The sequence below is a fragment of the Periplaneta americana genome, chromosome 2 (genome assembly GCF_040183065.1).
Source record: "Periplaneta americana isolate PAMFEO1 chromosome 2, P.americana_PAMFEO1_priV1, whole genome shotgun sequence".
NCBI lineage: Eukaryota > Metazoa > Arthropoda > Insecta > Blattodea > Blattidae > Periplaneta > Periplaneta americana.
Window position 1 is genome coordinate 85826968 of NC_091118.1, and position 20095 is coordinate 85847062.

General features: G+C 36.5%; 1 protein-coding gene across 3 annotated transcripts in view; it reads left to right on the forward strand.

Moving 5' to 3' along the window:
- Window positions 1–20095, forward strand: part of LOC138694382 (breast cancer anti-estrogen resistance protein 3 homolog) — a 922749-nt gene that overhangs the window by 421311 nt on the left and 481343 nt on the right. For all 3 annotated transcript variants that reach the window (XM_069818063.1, XM_069818065.1, XM_069818066.1), the window contains one exon: window positions 17963–18117. In XM_069818063.1, the coding sequence (XP_069674164.1) occupies window positions 17963–18117 (155 nt within the window). The remainder of the gene's footprint in view (window positions 1–17962; window positions 18118–20095) is intronic.

A 20095-nucleotide genomic window follows, 5' to 3' on the forward strand; every position in this document is an offset into this window, starting at 1 on the left:
GAAAGAGAGGGGGGGGGGGTCTTCATCATCAAAGAAGTTGACAAACACTGCTATAATGGATGTGGAGTTCGACTTTAGTTCTCAATCACAAGACTTCGAAATACTGTATAACAAAAATAAAAGCTGAGTCACACATTGGGGTATGCATCGAGTGAACCTTGCAGTGACGTTTAAGTGACGTAAGAAGTTAAATATCGCTAGAATTTAGTTTTGATACCGTTAACGGTCTTATTTGCTATTTAGACAACAGTACGTCGTTGACTCGATGCATTCTCCATCCATGTGACTCAGATTTGTATTGTTAAATTTCGGAGTAATGTAGGTCAGGTCTAAAAATCCTTCCAAGAGACATCGCATGCTCTCTTGAACATTTGGGGACATTAACAAAGTGCATATAAATTTCGTCTAACCGCAATTATTACCTTTACAATTCTCATCATATTCACCAGCATTACTATCATCATCCTCTCTATCAGAATAGCTCTACACAGAAATGGCTTCAGTCCGTAATTTATCAAAATGAGACTAGCCTTTGGAAATGCTATCTCAGCTAGTAGTTCTAACTTTCTGTGCAGAAACTAGGTACTCCAGTTATGTGTTTGGGAGACCTTGAATGGCAGGTTAAAATTTATTGTTCCTCACAGGAAGGGCAGAAAAGAGAAGGAGATAGTTTCTTTTAGTTATACCATAATTTCCTTTCTGTTCTGGACTGAAAAACTTTCTGCATATAGAGGTTCCATTATCATTACCATCATCATCTGGGCCAAACCTTTGTGTTTAATTACTTTTAAGCAAAAGAACGGTGATTCGGTCTTCTGAGAACGTAAGTAGTGAAAGAAACGTCTTTGGTCAGGCGTTCTCGGAGTACTATGTTTTCCCTAAATCATTCTTACTTAACCATTGATTTACTGGTGCATCTTGATTGTCGCACCAGTTCATAGTGAGTTAATCACACCAGGGCATTCGAAAAGTAATGGCAACAGAGAACGTTACTGTTTCACACTAAATTTATTTAGGTTCCTTTTAGCATTACATACTTCAAATATACTCGTAGTCTCCTGCCATGTCAACAGTACGTTGCCAAATCCTTGGGAGATGGCGGACTCCATCTGCAGCATCATTTCTGGATGTCTCTCTCACTGATTGATCTAAAGTTCTTTGGTTGTCAGCTCTTGATTGAAAGTGAGTGCCTCGCTTCCAGCCATCTTGCAGTAATTCATTGACACTGGTGTGTCGCGCAGCTCTATGGAGTGTGTCGCGAAATTTTGGAATTGGAAAATAGGTTTCATGCCATCTAGAAAGTCTCTTTATTTATATGGTACATTTTATTTTCAGGTAGACTTTACCAATGAAACGTGAACACAAAAATGCTCAGTTTAATTTTTCTGCGTGGCAATAATTCGAATGACAGTAGTGGCAATAGTTCGATTCCCGGCGGGGTCACAAATTTTCATGTAAAATTTCTATCTCGGGACTAGGAGAGATGGCGGTACGCAACTTCTAATCACTAAATTGTGCATCAATATGCCTGGGTTAAATCCCAAATCTCTCCGCAGTGCATATGAAGAGAAGGGATGTTAATCCTGGCGGCCTCCTTGGTGCTATTCGACAGGAGTAGACTACGTGCCGGCACCGGGTTTCCCCCTCTTCCCTTCCTCACCTTCGTCATCACTCATTCCAGACACTTGCACATACACTCACCTTAGTACACGACATAACTCTTCTACAGATACTCATCATGTATATTGTGGCCCGCCGAAGTGGTGTACAACTAGAAAATTGGTCACAGTCCTGCCATCTATCCGTAATATGAGGAATCCGAATCACGTAAAGTGAAGTGGGTAGGCATTGGATACATACATACATACATACATACATACATACATACATACATACATACATACATACATACATACATACATACATACATACATACATAATTCGAATGAAAGCGAACACCTGCAACAATGCTTAGTAATTCGTTTACTCTACCCACTTAGTAATAAACAGAGTTTAGAATCGTCAGAACATATTGGTGAGTTTCGGTATGTGTATATGTGTGGGCGGGTGATAGTGCGACTATTTTATCAAAAAAAGGTTTACTTACATTTTATCATATAGTCTACAAATTTTTAATTCGTAAAATACAATCTGACTCAAGTTCTGAGTTAGATGACAGCAATGCTAATTCAAATAACGTGAGCGAAAATTCCCTTCAGAGTTCACAAAAACGTACTGCGTTTCGTAAATATAATGATGAATACTTGCAATATGGTTTTACGTGGCGTGGAGATTAATATAAACAAAATCACGAGTGTCGTATATGAGGAAATGTTTTGTCAAATCCGTCGATGGTGCCGAATAAACTAAAAAGACATTTAGAACTGCCATTTTCAACGTCATACTTGTGTGAATCAGCAGTTTCTATCATGAAAATAGTAAAGTCTAAACAAAGAAATAGACTGCTGCATCTTGAAGAATATGTCATATTATTGACTAAGACCACACCGTACACAAGCCTGGCTCTTAAGGTAGTGGCTAGAAACATTTTTGTTTTATAAATGTAATTTGTACTCACTAGCTAGCTAGTTAAATAAATAAATTAAATTTACGTGTTGATCTGTCAACCATTAGACCTCACACGCATGAGAAACTTTGTGTAACCCACCAAGCTCAGACTTCACTTTAATTTAAATAAGTGAGTTTTCAAAAACGACAATAAAAATCTTTTATCGGACATATAGTATAGATAGGTTGGGATTTTTTACACATACCGTTTTTTTCTTTCTAACGCCACTCCAGTTGCTGCTTATTTCTTAGAATTTTCTATTGCCTTTTAACACCGACCCATCTACAACACTGGATGTACGACACTGTATAGAAGTTGTTGTTGGTTAGTTAAATGTCCGAAGACAGATCTGAACCTCAAGTGATACCATTACGGCACCACTTATAAGGTAACTAGGCCAGGAAATAATGGGGTAGGGTGGCGAGTTCCTTTCCCTCTCAATTGCATACATCCCCGATTAGCTACATATTACACTAATCAGACTTCAGATGTACACAAACAATTTGTTCTTTCTCTGACACATATCGTCAAGTGAGATGTACTGTCTGATAATAATGTACAGTACATAGTTCAGAACCTCAGTCAGAGGTGACATAGAAGTTATCAGTGCTTTTTTTTCTGGCAGAACGCGCTGAGACGGCGTTCCGACAAGTTTTTGTTGTATTTTTCGTCATGCAACCGAAATACGTTTGAATAATTATGTTTGTAATATAATTTTTCTTTGAATTCTGCTTAGACCTTGTAAGTCCTAGTTGGACGAAAACGAGGTTAAAAACGACAAAATTCCCCCGCAGTGAACAGTCATCCCCGTCCGCTATAAGATATTCTACACTGGGGAAAAGCACTGGTGGTTGTTATACATAATTACTAATAAAAAACAAATAAGTGTGTCGCGATATCGTGGGCGTTCAGTAAAGTGTGTCGTCAGTTGAAAAAGATTGGGAACCTCTGCTCTAAAGCACTAGGTTGCATTTTTTTTTCTCTTGTATTTTTATGAAGTATCTTTGTTCATACCTACTGAACATTTTTAAGGCGGTATTACTTAATAAAAATGAGAAACAGTCCCTGTATTCACAAAATATGGTTACAGTGTTGTTGCCATTACTTATTGAATGCTCTGGTATTAAAATGAACGTTGAATAAAGAACTGCATTACATTGGCATGTTCCCCTACCAGCTACCTGTATTATCTGACAACACTTAACATGGATGTTTGCTCAGACAATGTCAACAGAAGTGAAGGTCGCGGCACACTTCTTACTGACGCGTGGAGGAGCTCTTTTGTCAAGTATCAGAACACGTATACTGTAGATATGCGATAACAATCTGCTACCAAGATCATATCGTTATACTGTAGTTCATAATATGAAAAGTATATCTTTGTATAGTAGGCCTAAGGTCCGAAAGTCTTGTCAACCTCCCCCTCTTGTTTGTATGTTGATGTGCATCCATTTTGAACATGTCATAGCAGATGTGTGACAATGGTTGATACTTTATGTTCCAGCTTGTTTAGTGATCCAGAACATCAATATGGGACCATCATTGTCGCGGTACAAAATGATGCGGCGCCATGTACTGTGTGAAATTTTCCGCAGCAAAGGCGGTATGGTTTTCCTTTGGGAAATAATTAAGCAGCATGTCTCGAAACCTCGATACCAGACAATTATTGAAGATTTGAAGCAAGCTGTTAGGGAGGCATTTAGGGAAATCACACCGCCTTTGCTGCGGAAAATTTCACACAGGACATGGCGCCGCATCATTTTGTGCTGCGACAGTGATGGTCCATACTGATGTTCTGAATCACTAAACAAGCTGGCACGTAAAGTATCAACTATTGTCAACATCTGCTATGACATGTTAAAAATAGATGCACATCAACATACAAATAAGGGGGTTGGTGGCAAGACTTTCGGACCTCACTGTAAATCAACAAACTTTTATCGACGAAAAAAGGCAAGACAAATGTATATGTTCTTGTTTTAGTCTCGTGCGTTACAGTTCCAGAATTCTTCACATAACAGCGCGGAGTGGTGTATTACAAAGCTAGGAAGATCATATTATACTGTTTAATGTGTTCAGAATTTCTGAAGAGTGACAAGCATGATACAACACTTCCTTCGCCAGAGTGATTGAAAGAATAGAAAGGAAGTTGGAAGAAGCGCGAAGCTGTCTGTAACAAAGATGACGAGAGTGGAAATTAAGTTACAACACCTATAAAGCAGCCAAAAGGAATACGAATGAGTTTGGCTAATATGTTCATTCATTCATTCATAGTGTTCTGCCCAAGGGCAGGTCTTTCACTGCAAACTCAGCATTCTCCATTCTTTCCTATTTTTTGGCTTCCTCTTAGTCTCCGCACCCATACATCTTAATGTCGTCTATTTGATATCTTTTTCTGCCCCGAACTCTTCAGGAAGGAAATTTGCAGATATTTTTAAAGTTAAGAAAACAGTTATTTTATTGTGAAACGTTTTAAGCGTAGTTATAATTTAAAGTATGTTCAGTAGGAAGAAAGAGAATTTTTGGTAAAGTTCTTAAATACCGTATAATATTATCAAATTTCATTTTCGAAAGTGCAGGTAGTTGGACATTATAGTAGTGCGGCACATCATGCAGTATATTTAAGGATATTAAGAAAAAATGACCTGAGGTCCCAGAAACATTTGCATTCAGGGAAGTTCTCTTGATGAACCTGTACATGTAACAATGTACATATGTATATACCTACGTACGTACAACTTTCCGCCTGGCATCTGCAAGCATGAGTGACGTCACGCGGTGGATAGAAACGGTACTGTAGTAGGGTAAACCATACAGTTATTGGCCACCTTACAGTTATTGGCCACTTGAACTTTGATGTGTTATTATAAGACAGGATGTGCAAATAATTAATTAATATTTTGCCACGTGGTAGCAGCATGTTTTCTTATTTGGTATGTACTTTAATTTCCAACAACAATTAGCATGTGACATGTAGCAGATGTTTCTGCAAAACATGCGTTCCCAGGCTTTGGTTTCTTGTGAAATCCTTAAGAACTGTGTTGTGGTTGAGTCGTAATAATTGCTGTTTCTTGTAACTGGTATTCATTATTATTCCAATTATGAGGTAAGTACATCTCTATTTTCACTTTACACTTATAAATCGTAATAAAATACAATCCCTAAATTTTGAAAATTTACTGGCTAATAACTGTTTAATAATAACGCATTTTTCAGTTATTGGCCACCCCGGCCAATAACTGTAATTTTAAAATAATTTTAAAAATTAATTATTTTCCTTCATGTAACTTATTAAATGCCACTATTTCACTAGTATTTTTATTTTCAGTCCATTAAACATGTGCATAGTTATTGGCCACGTTGCCAATAACTATCTTAATGGGTGGCCAATAACTATTCTTATTTATTTTATACCCTGGTTAGGTTATTTTTAAGATTCCAAAATGGGCTGACTATAAGCCAAAGGCGATGAAGGTAACATTGGAAGAATTGAAAACTCACAGCACTTCACTTAGAGTCATTGCTAAAAAGTATGTTGTTCCTAAGACAACCCTAAAAAAGAATGCTAAAATGGAAAGGTTATTTGAATCTTAATGCTTAGGACGAAATTGATAATGAATGTTCTGAAAATGTCATTTCACATCGAACACTGGATGCAGACAAGTCTATAGGGTTGTTTCCGATCTCTAATAACGAATTTGAATGACGTCATGTGCGTCAGGAGTCACACGACAGCTGAACTGTGGCGAGAGGTGACAGACCAGTAGTGAGTGATCTCATAGTCAGAGTGCACGGCAACTCAGAAATTCCCAAGAAAATCGAGCCTTTTTGGGAGGGGTACATAACAACTCTTTCCGATGCCAAGTACAGTTAAGTGAAAGTAAAAGAAGCGTGCAATAAACGAGGTTTCGGTATTTCCAAGAAAGGCATCTTCTGTATACTTAATGAGATTGGTAAAGCTAGAATGGAATTAATTTGTATCATCTCATGGGGTACGGCGACTTGTGACGGGGGGGGGGGTGGATTTGCTCGCTTTTTCCACTGTGGATTTAATCGCATCCGAGCTTTGCCAGTAAGTAAGTACATATAAGATGCCTTTCTTGGAAATAATGAAACCAGGTTTTTTGCAGCCTCCTATGGCTTTCATGTAACTGCACTTGGAATCGAAAAAAGTTATGTACACCTCCCAGAAAGGTTGGATTTTCTTGGGCATTGCTACTGTGATACACCGTGCACTCTGATTATGAAATCACTCACTACTGGTCTGTCACCTCTCGCCGCAATTCAGTTGTCGGTGTGACGTCATTCAATTTCGTTATCAGAGATCGAAAACAACCCTGTACTCAACAAGAAATTTTGGCTGACAATATTGACAATTACACCTATTATAAAATGTAAGAGATGAACCCCAGAATCTGACTCTCCATGACAATTTTTTATATTTTGTATTTTTTGTTGGCTATTTAACGACGCTGTATCAACTACTAGGTTATTTAGCGTCGATGTGATTGGTGATAGTGAGATGGTATTTGACGAGATGAGGCCCAGGATTCGCCATAGTTTACCTGACATTCTAATTACGGTTGGGGAAACCTCGGAAAAAACTCAACCAAATGATTATCTCAAGCGGGAACGAACCCACGCCAGGGCACAAGCCTGGATCGGCAGGCAAGTGTCTCAGCCGACTGAGCTACGCCAGTGGCTTACTCCTCATGACAATACATCAATAGGTGTGAATGCAGGTTGCAGTAGTCAACATTCTGGTGGTGGAAACATATGTAACTGAGAGCCACCGGCGTAGCTCGGCCAGTTAAGGTGCTTGCCTGCCGATCCGGAGTTGCATTCGGGCGAGGGTTCGATTCCTCGTTGGGTTTTTTCCGAGGTTTTCCCCAACCGTAAGGGAAATGTCAGGCAATCTATGGCGAATCCTCGGCCTTATCTCGCCAAATATCATCTCGCTAGCACCAATCCCATCGATGATAAATAACTTCGTAGTTGATACAGCGTCGTTAAATAACCAAGTAAAGAAAACATAAGTGAGAAAACTTCTATGCTCAAAAGAGTCGAGAATACATCAATCGGCAAGTTTCTGGTGTGGCCAGAGACACCTAAAAGAGAAGCTAAACGTGATATAGAAAGATTGCCATTTTCGATAACATCGCAGAGCTACCAGGATATGCACAGAAAGAAGCGCGATCAGAAAGTTGTCCAAGAAAAGAAAAAAGAAAGAGAAAGCGTGAAGTTGCGAAAGAAGGAAAAGAGAAAACACAAATGACAAAACGAACACTCTTCAGAGAATTGCAAAATTAATCAAGTCCAATTTGTGACATTTGCAAGAAGCTTTCAGTGAAATTTGAAGTGAAGATTGTAAAAAAGTATTTTATGTAAATTATATTTCACGTGAACACAGACAACACATTCCTGAAAAACAAGGTGATATTTCTATATGTCACTCTTTTCTTATAAAGGAGAAGATTCACATAACAGTATGGACCTTAAGGGTAGTTCGGAGGATGATGATTACCTTGACGAACTTGATAAACTAGCAACATATAAATAAGGGTCTATACACGAAAGGGACATGTGGATTTATATTTTACATAAAACTGGTATTAGGGCAGTGCAACGCATGTGTAAATAACTAATAGAAATAATAGCAACAGTTTAAAATAATATTTGCAGCCAAAACAAAAATAAATATCTGTTATAATTGATAATTGTGAAGTGGCCAATAACTATGGATTCAGTGGCCAATAACTATAATTTCATACATATTAATTTTATTTGGTCACTAGAATCACACAGTATTATTGATTCCATTTTTGTAACAGTGATTTGAATAAAGAAATAATTGACAATTACAGATGTACCAACAGTTCCTTCTTACAATATAATGCATTGAAATCCTCGACATTCAAACATAAAATTTTCCTTAAGTGGCCAATAACTGTATGGTTTACCCTATATGCTCGCGCATGCACACTCTCTGTTTAACAGATGAAGCTAAAGCCTCGTTCACACTTTTCAAGTAACTTGAATTCAAGTCACTTGATTCGACGAATTGAAAAGTGTGAACTATGTTTCAAGTTGACTTGAAATCAAGTAACGGTTTGAATTCAAGTTTCAAGTGAAGTTGAGGCCCTTTCTGCTTTTTAATTGAATTGAAAGGACACTTGAAACAACTTGAAAAGAGTGAACGTCACTTGATAACTTGAATTGAAGGGGAAAAGCGCGGGAATTTGAATTAACAGCTGTTTTAAGAGCGTTAAATTAACAGGTGATGTTTTTTTTTTTTTCTACTGGGAACGTAAAAATAATAGGAAACAATAGTAAGTAAAATAATGACCAAATATTTGAGTTTCTGAAGTTCTATAAAACCCACGAAGGCCTGTGGATTATTGAACCTGGTAAGTATGGTGACAGAAATACAAAGAAAGATGCCAAGGAAGGAAAAGTTCATTGAAGAATTGAACAGCATAGATTTTAAAGTGGACACAGATGAGATATGAAAAACAATTAAAAACCATTAAACTGTAGATAAAGAAGAAGTGAGGAAGAAAGGAGGGATTAAGAAGAGTGTTTCTTCAAGGGATGACAGTTATCGGCCGAAACTGGCATAGTTGAATGTGGCTGATAGATTTTTTTTTGGGAACTGTAATAGCTTCAAAATAATCATTTTCAAGTATGGTAAATCAGACCTGCTTGTATTTTATTACATTTACATTAAGAGTTATTAAATCTGCTTGAAGATTTCACTTAATTTATTTATAATGGTCAATGGTCGTATATTTCTCTTACTAATCTAATTCCTAACCAATACTGAACAACGCATCTTCCATTTCTTCAATATGTTTATTATTTTCCTGGGACGGAGGCTTGCTACTACAAAAATTCCTAATTGCACAACTTCTATCGACGCCATTTTATCCTACTTGAAAACAAAATAACTTGAATATGTCTGAACTGCGACTTGAATTCAGGTTACTTGAAATCACGTGACTTGAATTCGAATTACTTGAAAAGTGTGAACGAGGCTTAACGGCGCTATGCTTTCAGATTCCAGGCGACTAGTGTACAGACCGATTATTTAGTCCTGGTAGCTCAGCGACGCGAAAGTGGGGAAGTAATAGAAGTAGTGGGGAGAGCTCCGGACTAGAGATAAGGGCGAGCGGTCGGTAAAGGAATGCAGTACAACTTAATTGTACTAGAAACATACCGTTATACCACAAGCATAACATCCGATCGCTCCGAAGTCAAGCGAGTGACTAACCCAGACACCCATTGGCATAACTAAATTGACTCGCCTGACCCAGGCGCACATCTCCGGCGACTGTCAGGACTAAATAATCGTACTGTACTTTATCTTACCGCACACACGCGCTCAAGTCGGTAACCGTTACATAATTCCACTACACGTTATGATTCACCGTTATCGAAACGGCTTTCCATGCAGCGGATATGGATTCATATTTCGGTGAATCTAAATGGAATCTGTGATAAGGGGTAGAATTTTGCAGTATACTGTCGTTTACTGTGTCACAAGTCCATGATTTCTCTACTAATTAACGTCAACTATATCATCATAATCATCATCGTCATTCCTAGTTCACATCCACTTGGCAAATCATGCTCAGCGTGAAAAAGACAAAGATCTGTTTCGGCATGTTACTGCTAGAGAGAGGATGATTGAGTTAATTATTATTATAGTACGTACGGGAAACTTAATTTCTCAACGAGTTACTCCAGGAGTATTGCGTATGTCCTCAGAACATGCCACAATTCGATTCCGAAGGGATTCCAAATCAGGCACCGGAGACGAATAAATCAATGATTTTAAATGGCCCCACAAGTAGAAATCGAGAGGGTTCAGATCAGGTGAGCGTGAAGGCCAAGCAATTGGGCCACCTCTACCTATCTATCGATCAGGAAACCTTCGATCCAAGTACCGGCTAGCCGTACGACTGAAGTATGCAGGAGCGCCATCATGCAAGAAGTGAATGTGTTGACGATTGATCAGTGAAGTGTCTTCTAAAACATGAGGTATGGTGTTTTCCAGGACGTTTGTGTACGCCTGCCCCGTAAGTCTGTTTACAAGTACATGGGGTCCAACTAATCGATCACCAATGATACCGGCCCACATGTTGAGGGAGAACCGCACCTGGTGATGAGATGGAACAGTTGCACGTGGGTTTTCATACGCCCATACATGCTGATTGTGGAAATTTGTTATGCCATCTGTGCTTCATCTGTAAATAATACTAAGGCAGGAAAGTTCGGATTTACACCACACTGCTGCAAGAACCACTGACAACCTAACTCGTGCAGGGTAATCTGCTGATGACAGGGCCTGTACACGTTGCAAATGATAAGGATACAATTGATACTCTTCCAACAGTCTCCAGACTAAACGCAATATAAAAACAAGATATAAGGAACATGTCAACGATTTCAAAAATAATAGAGAAAAAATCAAAATATGCAACACACTTAATTAATACTGGACATGAATTAGGTCATCAACAGAACACATTAAGTATCCTAAAAACATATAATGACAATAAATTCATAAATGCAGCAGAAGAATTCTTCATTGCCTACTACCATAATAAAGATCAAAATATAATCAACGAAAATTTATTAAATTTTAAAAATCCACTGTATGCAATTTAAAACAGACCTATTCACATTGATCTTAATACGCCATTCAAATAGTTCCTTTCATATTCTTGCGCCGTTACATGCCTCAATACACACGATATCTAGGCTTCAGTTCTCTTAAAACCTCCAACACATCAACACCAGTACACACAAATTTATAGAACTTCTTCATTTATACTTCAATAAACCTGAGAACACGTAATAGGATGTCATCACATCAGAGTAGCCATTTCAAAGTCAATGACCTTTAAGTGAAACAATTACAAAACACACAACATCAACTACGAAAACTATCTTGAACTTACGACAATTCCCAGCCATGATTACTCTAAATATTTTATTATCTTCATTATAAAATTTTAACTTTGGCTAATTTAATCACTGTATATCAACTGTAAAGTAGTCATCAACGTAAAACAATATCCACTGAAATGCCAACGGCCTCTATAAGCGAAATAGTTACAAAACACAAGAACATTAACTACGCATACTATCTTGTAACTTACGACAACTTTCAGCCATGATTACTTTAAATATTTTATTATCATCATTTTAAATTTTAACATTGACAAATTTTAAACATTGTATATTAATTGTAACATGAGCTATATGTATAAAATAAAACATTCGTCCAGTCGAAGTTCAAATTCAAAGATTATCTCAATATTCATCCTGTTTCATGTTATATCTACATAAAGCTCATGAATTTCATGTACCATATATATTGTTCTCTATTTTCCTTGTTATTTGCATAATATGTTATCATAGGTCCAGATAATATGTTTTGTTATATCTGAAGATGCCCTAAACGGCGAAAACGTTCATATATTGTTATTAAATAGCAAATAAACATTTGCAAGTTTATATGCCTTAAGATTGAAATTCATTAAATACTTATTAATAATTTACCAGGCATATTGATATAGAAAAATGAATTGTAAATTAGTCTCCAGACAGTCGTATGAGAAACATTGACTTGCAACGCTACCCTTCGTGTGCTGATAGAAGGAGTCATGTTCACAGCCTCAAGAATCTCCTCCTGTACTTCTGGAGTTGTAGATCTTGGTCGTTCCCTTCCCAAACCAGGAGAGTTAAATTTTCCATATTCGCACAGACGGTAATGGAGACGTACAAATGTCTTCCGATCTGGACATTGTCGCTGTGGGTACCTCTCCTGGTACAAACGACGAGCCAGCGCAGCATTGTCGTCCGCCTTACCGTACATGAAGTGTATCTCTGCCAGCTCTTGATTTGAATACATGTCGTACATTCTAACGCCTACACAACACTGAATGTTACCTTCGCCTCGGAATGAACTGTCAGAGTGCCCTCTTAATGTCTCCTTTGACGGCAACGACCTGCGGAAAGAAAAACGTTCCGGTGAATTTCAATGTTGTGAAGGCCATAACTGGGAAATAAAGCATTTCCGGACATATGTTGTAATGAACTATTTTGATTGTCTACAGGTGGGAAATACATGCCTGAAATTATGCCCCGTATTTTTTAAACACCCTGTATATGGGCTATTCCATATGAAATCGACCAGTAAAAAACCTCGCATTTTTTATGCTCTAATTTTTTCCCTACTTATACAAGGTGCTGAGGGGACTGCATTTTCAAAAATATACTATCGAAAGTCAAACGGTTTTCGTATTATTGAGCGACAAATGTAGCGTATTATTATAAAAACAAGCCTCTTTCAGCGCTCAGAACTCTGGAACCATTTACTACAGAACATTGAACGAGAGCTTATTTTGAAGCTGACATTTGGTAGGTTATATTAAGAAGTAATCCTTATTTTTATTGTACACAGAGAGACAGATAATGCGATTTTACTTGCTTTTAGGCTTTTTGGCCATTTGTAAAAATGTAAAAAATATTGAGAAAAAACTTTGCATTATTAAGAGGAATTCGGCATTGTTGGCTTAGTGGCTCGGCAATAAGTTTCGAGGGTATTAAATAAATTATTTTCACACACCTAGACTTGAACGGCGCAGTACTGCACCAAGACCGCATGCACTGGCTGAGAGCTGAAGATAAGCGAGCATTGGGCGTCATTTTACTCCTGTGTTTATGAAAACTTGTGATAAAGCTAGCCTAGCCATGACTGCTAGACGACACATCACATGTTTGTCTCCTGGCCTTGCTTGTCTCGACAACCTCCCGTCTCACAGTCAGGTTGTTAGTTCACGCGCGTACTATTTACTTTCTTTATTTGATATTTTCAGTAATTTCTTATCAACGTACCACCAGTAAAAAAATATGTGTTTATTTGTACTTTCAATGCGGAATCTAACCATATATTTTAAAAATATTTTTTCGTGGCCAAAGGCGTCTTAATGAAGAAAAATCTAAATTCCTCCATTTCCATAAACATTAAGAAAAACTGTTTACATGTCAATATAAACTTTAACTGCATCAAAATAAACCATGATTTTGATCATTGGGTGAAAGGGTTTCGGAACCACAACAGTTTTAAGTTCTAATTTTATGAAAATACGATAAATTTAAATATTATTAATTTAAACACTATTAAGTTCTGATGCCTCAAACTTTGCACAAAGCATTATATCACAGTTGTCTACAGACAGAAAATGTTTCATTGTATTTAAAAATTTCAAGGTCAATTTTCTCTATATTTCGGTCGATTTGAGATGGAATAGCCCATATGTAGGCTTAGGTGACCAGACGTTCTCCTTTGTCCGGACATGTCCTCCTTTTTAGGTCTTTGTCTTGGGACCGGGCGGATTTTTAAAAATCAAGAAATGTCCTCCTTTTCGTAACTTGTATGCCTGATATTTTTAAATTAGCTGCATTGACGCCTTTTCGAGTAATTTTCCTGTAGGTGACAGCAGCATCGACAGAATATACTCTTTGCCAACGGCCATAACTCCCTTTGCTCGTCCTTATTATTGTCGTTGCTGATAGGTAGCTGCAAACTGAGGTGCTAATGTAAATCTAAATATATATTTTCTGTTTTCTTTAGTAACATTATTATTGTTCCCATGACTTTCATGTGTAGCTAACTGTAAAATCATTATTATTAAGTTTTTTTCATAATTATTTTGTAATAAAATATATATTAACACACTTTTAAGTATGATATAAGCATAAATCTATACTGTAAATGTTTTGTAATAATAGATATTGACGTAATTTAAAGTATAATATGGGCCTAAGCCTAAATCGTTTCTGTCCTGTTTTTTCGAACAATATCTTTGTTTTTCAAGCTTTGAATCCTCTTTTTTATCTATGTGAATCTGGTCACCTTATGTAGGCTACAATGTTTAAATAAAGTTCAGTTCCCTCCTTACATTATAGGCTATATGTCCTGGCTTAGTTGTCTCATGAGTGATGCCTTAATGGTGTCAATTATGAGGTTCCAACCTGTCTTCGTTCAGTTGACAGCAACAATAGGATAAAGCCAGGAGAGATTATGTTGTAGGAGAGGTGACGGGGGTAGAAGAGATGACAAGGACTCTAAATTCCAAAGCTGCTACAGTTTTAACGCGGCACGTTGAAGTGAGCATCTATTCGGGGAAAATGTCCGTTACCATTTCTGTAACACTGTACGCGCATCTTGCTCCTTAGGGGGAGCGTGCCGATGCAACCCTGTTACGTAGTATAAAAAGTATAAATAAAATATTACTTAATAATGCAATATGCGCACTGATCTTTAATTTATTTAATACATAATAACCAACAAACGTTGAAATCCATAGAATCACACAACCACCAATCACATAAACGTTACATGCAATTACAGTAGAATCCCGATTATCCGTCAGTCTATTAACCGATTGCCGGATTATCCGACTGTTTTTCTCTCGCTTCTTTTTTTTTTTTTTTTTACTACGGAAACATATGAAGTAGATACTATTATACGTTATATTAGTATACGTATTTTTTCTAGAGAGTGATATTGAAAGCATTTTTTTTACTACGGAAACATATGAAGTAGGTACTATTATACGTTATATTAGTATACGTATTTTTTCTAGAGAGTGTTATTGAAAGCATTTTTTTTACTACGGAAACATATGAAGTAGGTACTATTATACGTTATATTAGTATACGTATTTTTTCTAGAGAGTGTTATTGAAAGCATTTTTTTTTACTACGGAAACATATGAAGTAGATACTATTATACGTTATATTAGTATACGTATTTTTTTCTAGAGAGTGTTATTGAAAGCATTTTTTTTACTACGGAAACATATGAAGTAGGTACTATTATACGTTATATTAGTATACGTATTTTTTCTAGAGAGTGTTATTGAAAGCATTTTTTTTACTACGGAAACATATGAAGTAGATACTATTATACGTTATATTAGTATACGTATTTTTTCTAGAGAGTGTTATTGAAAGCATTTTTTTTTACTACGGAAACATATGAAGTAGGTACTATTATACGTTATATTAGTATACGTATTTTTTCTAGAGAGTGTTATTGAAAGCATTTTTTTTACTACGGAAACATATGAAGTAGGTACTATTATACGTTATATTAGTATACGTATTTTTTCTAGAGAGTGTTATTGAAAGCATTTTTTTTACTACGGAAACATATGAAGTAGATACTATTATACGTTATATTAGTATACGTATTTTTTCTAGAGAGTGTTATTGAAAGCATTTTTTTTACTACGGAAACATATGAAGTAGGTACTATTATACGTTATATTAGTATACGTATTTTTTCTAGAGAGTGTTATTGAAAGCATTTTTTTTTACTACGGAAACATATGAAGTAGATACTATTATACGTTATATTAGTATACGTATTTTTTCTAGAGAGTGTTATTGAAAGCATTTTTTTTACTACGGAAACATATGAAGTAGGTACTATTATACGTTATATTAGTATACGTATTTTTTCTAGAGAGTGTTATTGAAAGCATTTTTTTTACTACGGAAACATATGAAGTAGGTACTATTATACGTTATATTAGTATACGTATTTTTTCTAGAGAGTGTTATTGAAAGCATTTTTTTTACTACGGAAACATATGAAGTAGATACTATTATACGTTATATTAGTATACGTATTTTTTCTAGAGAGTGTTATTGAAAGCATTTTTTTTACTACGGAAACATATGAAGTAGGTACTATTATACGTTATATTAGTATACGTATTTTTTCTAGAGAGTGTTATTGAAAGCATTTTTTTTTTACTACGGAAACATATGAAGTAGATACTATTATACGTTATATTAGTATACGTATTTTTTCTAGAGAGTGTTATTGAAAGCTACACAGTTTTGTTTACTGTTCGAGTTGCCGTACTCTAAAACTTCTATATAAAATGTAGTATTCCGTGAGTGTGAAAAGAAAATGTGTTATGGTGTCGAACAAAATGCAAATAATTAAGTGGTTTGGGGAAAGAGAAATTGTGGGTCATCTCGCATTACAATACGATGTTACAACTCTGCACGATTTAATAAAAGTCAAGGATAAAGTATATACAGTATGTAAATCTACAACATGAGACCTTTACTATTCCCATCTTTCCGCTGGCAGTCATTAAAAGGAGTTTTCTTATCCCTTAAAAACACGTCGTTGACAACCGAACTTAAATTAATGAACTTCTGAATCACTAAAAGGCGTATTAAACATAAGACCACGGAGAAAATGACGGTAGTTCGGTGTTATTCACTTAATTTACGAAAATATTTTATGGTACGGACTATCCGATTTTTTCGATTAACCGTTCAGTCAAACTCCTTCACTACCACGGATAATAGGGGTTCTACTGTATATGGATTCTACGAATTCCCTGCATCTTTTTTTCAGTTCTATATGTAACAGAGAAAGAGAATAGACCAGCTTTTGACAATCTCAACATGTGGCACACTAAAGGTATAATTTAAAATCCCACGGCACACTTATATAAACCAAACCAATAGGGAATTTTGAGGGTTTTAGGAGGGAATGTGTACTGAATGTTGTGCCGCATTCGCTGGAAGTTGACTCTTGTAGATTCATTTTTACTATTCATTTCACTTTTACTTTTCCGGTTTTTTCTACGACAACCTTTAACTTTTTAATTTTCTCGTGGCACATCAGTGGATCGCTGTGCCGGATGAAAATGGCTGGTGTGGGCTGTCAGTTTTTTGAATTATTGCAACTTTTCCAATGGAATTCCTTATCAATTAACACTCGTATGAGTCTGAATTTTCATACGGAAGTTAAAATAATTTTATGTATCATGTTAACATAGTGATAGCGAATAAACTGTTGATGTCATTGCTTTCTCTTATGTAGGCTAGTTAGTGTATTTCTAAACAAAAAAGTGTCCTGACTTGTGATTTCGGTAGTACCAGTAGTAGTTGCCTCCGTCATCATTATCATCATTATCAACATCACAATTTTCGAAGGAATACTTACGAAATGTCAGACGAAAATACATGGGCTCGAATCTGGATATAGAGATTGTTAGATCTGCAGAGTAGCGAGACCTCACTATGAACTTGTTTACATGTGAATAAAATTATGACGTTTTATAAATACAAAATTTGACGATAATATGAAAATGATAAAAGTGCCCTGGCACCGCTCGGCCTCGAAAAATAGTACCCTGCCCGCCAGGCCTGAAATTTAACCCTGGTGTAGGCATTATTTTTATGAAGAAATCCGGTGTAACGCCTCTTCTACCAATTAAAGCATAGGCCTACATACATAACAAATCTTCATTCACAAACTAATGTGTTATTTTCTTTTTTCCTCTACAGGTATCGCGTGGAGCTTCCGGTTCCCGTCACTGAGTTCCCTTTCGCGCCGCAAGATGCCACTATCACCGAAGCCTCACCTTGATGTGAGGCAGTGGCTGAACGTGCTGGAGCTCGGACAATATGCCAGCATGTTCGAGAAATTCGACGGCGTGGAGGTAAGCTATAATGGATAATTATATTATATTATACATTATGTTGGATGTAACATTTTCCTACAGTTTTCCATGAAAAACTTGGCGCCTGTTCAAATCACTTCATAGCAATGAATATTCCGTTTTATTTACCAAAATACCTACCACAGAAAGTGCCAAGTTTTGTAATCTGATACTGAGAACTTCGTTAGTTGTAGTCAGTTTTGCAGTGTCGTTTATTTTTAATTATCTAGAAGAAATAAGAACACGAAGGAAGGATAATTACGTCAGCTTTACGTAATCAATTACAGAAAGAATCATGAACACGATACCGAATGAGAGAATAGAGAAGTTGTTGCAGTAGGTCAGAATGGTCATCCTTGCAACATCTCTTCTTCGTTCAATGACCTTCCTGTTGAAGACACTAGTTAATTTCAAATCTAGTTCAATTTAGTACATTTTCAGCGCAATTTAGCTAAATCAGCTGCCTGTCTTTTTGTGGTGTTCAGTTGCTTACAAGTGAGAAGGTGGTCGGCGTTCATTTTTTATCCTCGCTGTCTACATAAGGGTACGTACACGTTGGAGCGACGATAAACGATAAAAGAAGCACCGATGCTATATCAGAGAGAATTGAACCATGCATTATCATTGAGGTGTGCATATTGGAGTAACGATAAAAGCGAAGATAGCCTACACGATAAAAGCGACGAAAAAGAAAAGTACCATTTTCTTCGCTCTTGTCGTTCATATAATCTCTGATTAAAATAATATTACTCTGTATAATGACGGGTGGTTATCAATATATCCGAATATTTATCGACTTATTATTTCGGCATATTAAATTATTGTAAATATTGGAAAATTGATCACTTGTGTATTTATTCGTGATACATTATGTGATCACAAGAACCAATCACAGCACAACGAATTTATACTTCCTTTGGGATGAGAAACGGGTTCACTTTTGTACGTATTTAAGTTATATTAAACTAGAACCTAGCAGCTGATATTTCCTATATATCTTCTTTCATTAAGTGGATGTATAGAATATCTTCTACTGATAAATCAAAATGTTCGCTTTCCGCGTCCTCGTTGCTCCGATATGAACACTTGATTCTTTGATAATATCAAAGCGTCGCTAAGTCATTTCTTTTATCGTTTATCGTTGCTCCAACGTGTACCTACCCTTATGCGCATTCATCTGATGTGAAGATATTTATTTTATAGAGGCGGACTATAAACAGTCATAGCCTGTTTTCAATCTAAATGCTGCCATCGCCTCTTTCCGTGGTTTATGATTTCTTGTTAAGAATCCACTTTTCTTGTATCTTGATCCACTGTATCTCTGGTTTTGTTCATGCTTGTGTGTTTTTAATTTTGCAGAACCTTTTCCTTTTAAGAATGTCTTTATTTCTTGAGCATCTCAAGCTAATTTGGTTTCAAAAAGAGTTGGTCCTTTATTTTGCCAAGGTATCTGCCATGTCATTACTATACATTCCTAAATGTGATGGAACCGCAATGTATTGCTATATGTTTCAGTCTGGAGAATTGATTCAAAACTTTTTCAGTTTCTTTAACAGTATTCGTTTTCGGCTTTAGTCTGGAAGGAATTGCTTTGGAATCCACTCAATATGTGAAATCGTCAAATTGATCATTTATAGGTCCTATATAAAGTTTAGTCTTTCACGACTCTTGTGTTCAAAGGAAGACTTCTGAGTATTCCACACTGTGCTGAAACTTTTTGATACTACTAGCGGTTTGAAACTACATACAGTTATCTTCAGAATAGTGTAGGTCAGGCCTGCAGAACTCGCAAAGTAGGGGAACTATGATGTCAGCCTCACTCCACTTCTATTGGGGATGATCGACTTCCGCCCCGAGAATGAATGTTGATGCAGCCGAGCGTAACTAGAACGCCGTGACCGCACAGGTAGAAAAAGTGGGTTGGGTAAGAAAGGGGAGGAAAGCAGTCGCTCTCAAGAGCTACAGTTCTGCAGGCCTG